Source organism: Otolemur garnettii, unplaced genomic scaffold (genome assembly GCF_000181295.1).
Source record: "Otolemur garnettii isolate 467f Iridium unplaced genomic scaffold, OtoGar3 scaffold00112, whole genome shotgun sequence".
NCBI lineage: Eukaryota > Metazoa > Chordata > Mammalia > Primates > Galagidae > Otolemur > Otolemur garnettii.
In genome coordinates, this window is record NW_003852507.1 from 3,095,005 (window position 1) to 3,102,692 (window position 7,688).

The 7,688-nt window shown below is 32.6% G+C and overlaps 1 protein-coding gene across 3 annotated transcripts in view; it reads left to right on the forward strand.

Annotated features, from left to right (window-relative positions):
- NF1 (neurofibromin 1) overlaps positions 1-7,688 on the forward strand; it is a 293,662-nt gene that overhangs the window by 154,800 nt on the left and 131,174 nt on the right. For 2 of the 3 annotated variants that reach the window (XM_003797210.3, XM_023517506.1), the window contains exons 29-30: positions 1,538-1,673; positions 5,723-5,785. In XM_003797210.3, coding sequence (XP_003797258.1) covers positions 1,538-1,673; positions 5,723-5,785 — 199 coding nt within the window. The remainder of the gene's footprint in view (positions 1-1,537; positions 1,674-5,722; positions 5,786-7,688) is intronic. The other variant, XM_023517507.1, reaches the window with a different exon arrangement.

Below are 7,688 nucleotides of genomic sequence, written 5' to 3' on the forward strand. Positions count from 1 at the left end.
CTGGGCAGTTTTGCTCTGGGGACTTTTTGCGACGGTTATTTTTAGCGCGGGTATGAGGGAGTAGGGAGAGGGTAGGGTGTTGCCTCCAGGTGCAAGAGTCTGATATGCGGGTAGAATGTTTTCATTGTTTTAGGGCCTCCTTACTGCCCTGTGGCCTAACAGATTATCAGAATTTATTAACGTTAGTGTTGCTGAAATCATTGTACAGCCCCCACTGCCAAATTCAGCTTAAAAAAAAAAGAAGACCATAACAGTCAGAGGAAAAATCAGTTAGTTTTAGGCATACTGCGTTTTTGGTGCCAGTGGGAGGGACATCGAGTATTTAGTGATGTTGGACTGGATATGAAGGCAGTTCTAAAGAGGAGAAACCTGAATGGCTACAGAATGTATAATAACATGTCTAACCTTACTAGGAGTCATGGAAATAGAAGTTAAAAACTTGAGAAGCGCTTCCCTATCTACTAGATTGGTACACTAAATTTATGAGAATACAAGAGAATAAGAATTCTTACTACTGGTTGTAGAGCCATTTGCTAATGTCTAATAAAGTTAAATTTGCATATATGTTCAGTGGCTCAGAAATTTCATTTATAGGTACTTGCCTTAGAGGAACTCTTGTATACACTCAAGAACTTTTATTGCAGTGGTGTCTATAAAAGTGAAAAAAGATAGGAGAACAGATAAATGATGGTATACAGTATCCTGGACTATTACACCGTAAAGTGGATGAACTGAATCTTCATAACATAAATCTCAGAAACATAATGCAGAGTGAAAGATAAAAGTTACATTTTGTTACTGTTGATGAAAAAATTTAAAACCCACATTGCATGCGTGTTAATGTTTTTATATGGGCATACACATATAGAGGAATGTGAATTGGAAGAATACCTGCTGTTCTTGTATCTGTCCCTTCCTACCCACCTTTTTGCTTAGGTATTTTATTATTTATTTATTTATTTTTGAGACAGAGTTCACTTTGTTGCCCTCAGTAGAGTGCTATGGTGTCATAGCTCAAACTGACCTCGAACTCTTGCGCTCAAGTGATCCTCTGGCCTCCGCCTCCTGAGTAGGTGGGACTGCAGGCGCCTGCCACAACACCTGGCTATTTTTAAAGACTGGGTCTTGCTCTTGCTCAGGTTGGTCTTGAATTTGTGAGCTTAAGCATTCCTCCCACCTTGACCTCCCAGAGTGCTGGGATTATAGACATGAGCCACTGTGCCCAGCCCTATTCAGGTATTTTAAAGCAAATCCCAGAGATCATGTTTCTGACAGAGATTTTTAAAAAATGCACAAAGCCCACTACTTTCATATCCAGTAAAATTAAAAATAATCCCTAGTAAAATCTAAGACTAATTTTGTTACTTTTCTTTGTCTCAAAGTTGTCTTTTTAATAGTTTTTTTGTTCAAATCAGAATTCCAGCAAAGTTCACACATTGCATTTGGCTCAATATCTCTAAAAAAGTCTCTTTTAAGGAATGATTTTTATTTGTTTTAAACAGAAGTATTATGATTTTACCTTTTCTTTTTTGAATAGATTAGAACCGTCAGAGAGTCTTGAGGAAAACCAGCGGAACCTTCTTCAGATGACTGAAAAGTTCTTCCATGCCATCATCAGTTCCTCCTTAGAATTCCCTCCTCAGCTTCGAAGTGTGTGCCATTGTTTATACCAGGTATGCTCAAAGTTAGAGATTACCATTATTAATCGAAACCTAAGTTAAGAATGCTTATTTACCAAAGGGGGATTTAGCTGCTGATAGGGGATGGTTAACTATAATACTAAGTCAATTTGGATGAATAAGTAAAAATTGTTGTTGGAAAGGACCTTAAAAAAACTTAAATATTGTTTGTGGGATAGTTTGAAGTAAAAGAATATTTTAACATATTAGGAGTTCCTTGCATTGGGATTAAGTTTAAAATGTGCTAACTATTGGGTATGACGGATGTGGCTGAAATGAGATATATTATGGAATTATAATTATTTTGGTTATCTTTTGCCTAAATTACAGGGCCTTTTACACATGAGGCAGGTATACTCCTTGCTTTTTGCTTGCTTTGTAATTTGATTTCTTCATTAAGATAAAATTGGTTTGTGTCAGGTGTATTATATGTAGAGTGTTGCTTGTAAGATTATATTACATCTTTATTCAGACCACATTATTAGACTTTCTATCACTAGCATCCCAAGTAATCCTTCTGAACTCATATGTCCACAGTCTTAGGTCTGTGTTCTTTTATGGCGTCTGCTGTGTTTTTAAATTGCGTATGCAGTTTTAGGAATGATTTGTTTTCAGGGGAGTTCCTGCAAATTCACAATTGTGGAAGAAACATTAATGGGTCTGGAATTTGGGATGGGGGTGGGTATAGGTAAAAAACTTACACACTTTTCCCCAAACCTATTCCTTTGTCTCTCTCTCTTTGCAGAGTCATCTCTAGCTATTTGGTTTTTTAGCACACAGCTTTAGTTGCTTAGAGACATTAACAACTTCAGTGAAATCACCGTTTTAAAAACTGTTTGAGACTGCTCTGTATGAAATTTTTTTTTCCCATTGCTATTTTTAAAGATGCATCTGCTCTATCTAAAAAAAACATTTTGCAGTATACATAGATGATAAACACACTTAACAGGAATTCTCTCTTAATTTTTTATGACATTTCTACCTTTTCAAAAAATTTCAAAGAAGCTTAGGAAAGCCCTACATACTTTTTCCCAGCTATTTAAATCTGAGTCTAGAGGGTCATTTAGTTAGAACATGAAATTTAATATGGTAAGTAGTATCTTGTCTTAAATTTGGGTCTTATTTATTTGGTTTTCTTTTTTAAAGTAATTTAGTAATTTTTCTGTTTATAAAACTAGGCAGGCAGGAAATGGCATATATTAAAAATAGTCTAATAGTCCAATAAGTCTTGGTTAGCTTAGTAGCAACTGGTTTCAGAGAGCAAATAGATTTCTAAAATAACAGTGGTTTTGACATTAGCAAGTTTAAAATCAATAGGGGACCAGGAGTGTCGGCTTGGTTCATGCCTGTGATCCTAGTGCTTTGGGAAGCCAAGACAGGAGAGTCCCTTGAGGCCAGGACTTCGAGACTACTTTGGGCAACATAGTGAGACCCTTATCTCTACAAAAAAAAAAAAAAAAATTTGTTTTAATTAGCCTAGTGTGGTGGTGCACACCTGTAGACACAGATACTCAAGAGGCTGCGGTAGGGGGATAGCTTGAGCTCAGGAATTTGAAGTTGCTGCGAGAATGAACATGCCACTGCATTCTATCCTGGGCAACAGAATGAGACCTTGTCTCTTTAAAGAAAAAAAGAGGACTAACTACCTGATTACATGGTCTAGTGGATTTTAGCAGAAATTCTTTACATAGTTGTCATACTAAAAAAAAAAAAAAAAAACTTTTAATCATCAGCAAACTTGGATACCACTTTGAGATCATCATTTTAATAATATAAAAGAAACAGGGCTTGACACTTAGTAAATTCTTAGGAAATATTTAATGAAGGAATACATTTTCCTGTCTTTTCATCCCAAGGAAGGTTCTTGCCAGGTTCATAGGTAGGGAGAAAAATAGGGAAATTAGAAAATAAATAATTGGTAACTTATTAAATGCTATCTGCTGTGCTTTTTTGAGTACTTCATAACAAATATCCTATATTATTCACAACATGAATGAAATTACTCTCTTTCAAACATTATTTAAATGTTGTTCTAACACATTATTTTTGAAGTATGGGGTGAATTTAACATTGTTGGGGATTAAAGTACTATGGGGCAAAGGTACGCTATGCTATTTGTAAACAGGATTTTGTCTTTTAATAGTGACTAATGGAATTTTACATTCACTAATCAGAGAGAAAGCTAGAAAAAAAGGTTTGCTCTCTAGATAATCCTTTGTTGAAATTCCTTCCAAACCCAGTTTTTCTTTTTGGTTTGCTCTTTTGTTTTTATTCATCTTCCCTTTTCTGACTTTTTCTTGCCCTTTGACTTTGGCAGTAACATAATGGTACTTTTGTACTTTTATGTTCTGCTGGGAGAGATAGTACTCTGTTTTTTGGGTTTTTTTCCTCTAGTAAATGTTGCTTCTTTGAGACTTAGTGGGTAAATTTTGAAAGCTAAGTGAGTATATTGCTAGCTGTTAAGCTTCCCTGAGCTTTAGCTCTTTTCACTTGAGTTCCTATTTTGGCCTTTACTTTTTGAGTCATGCTTTAAAAAGCTCTATTACTTTATGTGCCTTCCATATTTAGTCACCAGGTTAAGTGGAATAGCCAACTGGGAATACATGTTAGGTTTATAAGTAAGTTATTTTCTCATGTATTTGTTTACATTTTTCCTCACGATAAGTTTCAGTATGAAGAGAAAATAATTCCCAAAGAGGATATTCTCTTATGTTATGGTGAGAGAATTCTGAAAATGTTAGAATTCTCAATTGAATGTCATCTTTTCCAAGTAAATCTGCTTTTCCAAACTGAAATAGTTCACATAAGTTTTTAAGGCTATAATGATAACTGCGTACTATAATAAAACAAAAATACAAAATTGCATTTTTATGATATATATGGTTAGTAGTACTTTTGTATATAGTCTAAAGTTGGAACCAAAGCTCCGTGAAGTAAGAGGTGATACTGTCTTCTTTACTGCTGTGTCCCAGTGCCTAGAATGTCCTCTGGCTTGTAGGTGCACGATAACTACTTGGATGGATGGATGGATATCGAACTAACTTTAAGCTCAAATTATGAGTTATGGTGTTGAATGCCTAGAATTCCTAAAACAAGATACCATGTGTTGGTGGATTAAAGAATTCTAATTTGGTTTTTAAAATATTTTTTAAATTATTGTTCTGCCTAGTCTAATTCAATTAGAGGTCTTTTAATTTTGAAAGAATTTTTTTTTGGTCTAAAAGGAATTCTGAAAGATGAAACCAAAATGTCTCTACTGGCTTTTTTTTTTTTTTTTTAAGAGACATTCTGATAAATGGTCATCTATAATACCTGAAAAGTTTTAAACAGGCTTATAATTTTATTCTGTAATTTTCTCTATTATTAATTAATGCTTTTTTCTAGTTGAGCTGATAACATACTTCTCCCAAATGTTTTAGAGCTTTTAACCATTTCAGGAATTAGCATGCAAACATTGAAAAAATCTGTGAAATTTTAAGAGCAAAATTTTTTAGGGAGAGATATTTTAAATTCAGAATCTCTAAAGTGAATTCTTCCAGCATATTTTGCTATTTAATTTTTATTTCATTAGTGAATAAAATCTTAATTAAATGCCAGTTATTAAAAACTTAGAACTCTAAGTCAATTGAAGGATACACAGAGAAATATTTTACATAGCTAGAAAAAATTATGTAGACACAAACGTTTTTAGTGTGTGGTCTACTTGTAATGTAAATTTATCAAAAGCTAGGGATTAAATAAAATGTAAATTTTAACATCCTCAAATTCACTCAGGGAGAGATTTTCATGATTCATAGCCAGAAATAGTAGACATGATTGGGTCTCAACATTTCTTGCTATTTTAGTGCTTGGCTTAAAACTGTGATAAAAATTAAAACCCAGAATTAAAATTCATCCCTCAAAATTGAGTTGATTTCTAATTTTTTTTGTTGATTCCATTTGTTTTACATTTTATTGTGTAATTTTATGTACAAGCCAACATTGTTTTTGTTGCTGTATGTAGTCGGTGCTGTGACTTGTTTGTGCTCATCTCTGTTCTGTAGGCAACTTGCCACTCCCTACTGAATAAAGCTACAGTAAAAGAAAAAAAGGAAAACAAAAAATCAGTAAGTTTGGAGACCTTTTTATTAGCTGTTTCTTTCAAAGCAAAACAAAAATCTTTTGCTGTTTGTTAAAAACATCTTCACTTCAGCCTATTTGACCTTCACTGTAAAATCATTCTACTAATTCTGGCACAAAATAGCTTTCATTTCAATTAACCCTGGAATTAAGTTACATTGAAACATTCTCTGTGTTCCTTTGGTTTGATTTATTCCAAAGGCATTTTGTGGGCATTTGTTGCATTGGATATCCTTGGTCTAATTTTATTATTGTTATTTTTAGAATGATAAGTGAATGCAAAAGAAACTTAATTTCAAGGCCTTAGAAACTGCTGACTCCCTTTATTCTTGCTTCCTGTTTGCAAGTGATGTGAGTAGTTTCTTTGCCTAGAGGTGAAAGGTTTTTGGTAATTTTTAAGTAAATGGCAAGAAAGTGTTACTTTCTGAAACCTAAAAGTTGCTAAATTTTATTTTTTACTCCTTATAATTTTATCTAGACATTGTCAGCCAGAATTTAGATATTTGTGCTTAGATTATAAAAAATCTAATGGTAAAAGAACCTTTACCTTAGAGAAAATCTAAGGTAAATTGTAAGAACTCAGTAAGTCTATATTTGTAGAGAAACACCTCATTTTGCATACGTGATATGCCATAATTTATTTAAAAGCAAGTGATGATAGTCATAATTATTTTCTTCTAGTGAATGGAATTGTCCCCCAAATATAACATGTATGTATAACAAAATATAACACTCATACACTTATATATAACACTTTAAATTTGCCATTATCTTTCAGTATAATTTATACATATCAAGTTGAATCCTATCTTTGTTTTCCTAATTACAAAATATTTGTTAAAGATATCCAAATGATTGTTAGCAAAAGAAAACTTTAAGGGGTCATGTAGTTTTCTTAAAAAGGTATAATTTAGAATTTAGTGTTCATCTGGTTTCATCTTTCATTCCTTTCTAAGCTTTATGTATAATAAAGCTTTATATATAAATTGTCCAAGCTTTAAATGTAAATTCCTGTTGTGAATTCGGAACAAAATTAAAATTTAGAGATACATGCTTTTATTGTGTCCATTCAAGATTTCATTTTTGAGTAAGTTAAGTAAATTTATTCATCTGTGAACAAATGGATTGGATAGCTTTTTTCTTAATAAAGACATCTCTTTCTAATGCTTCAGCCTTCTAATTCTCAGCATATGTGGGTTTAACACAATATACACCATCACTATTGAAATTAATTTACTTTTTCTAACCCTCTTGTTTGGTGTTATACTAATACCATTGTGTAGTATATCACATAAATTAAAATTCAGACTTTGTGTTTCTCTAGAGCATGTTTTCTAGCCTTCCTAACATTGCTTTATTTATTAAGATTTTATTTAAATTTGTTCCTTGAACTTTTTTTTGTACTAGAGTTATTTTCAGATTTTTAAACTTTCTGGGTAACACTAAGTTTTGGAATGTATTTCTCAGCACAGGTGATGGGAGCTCCTCATGGAAACAAGGGGGATATCATGGGTAATTTGAGATACTTTATAGCACATTCCAAAATAGAAAAATGGAATGGAATAGTCATTATAAATTTAAACTGTTGTTTTATGGAGTTGTTTGCTTCACAGGATCTAATGATCTTTTCTTTTAAGAGCAGCTGACTTTCTTTTGAGGTATGCATCATGGATTGGATATATAGAGAAGTTTCTGGCTTCTTGTGTAGTTGTATTATAGATAATCCCATTTATTATACTCAAACATACAACATATAATTAGATTTACTTTGCTAGTTAACTGCCTAATTCAGGGAGAATTTTCAATAATTAATTGTGTATGGGTAGTTAATGTACAGCTTCTAACTGCATTTATTTACATTATGTAGTTCAGCTTTTTTTTTTTTTTTTT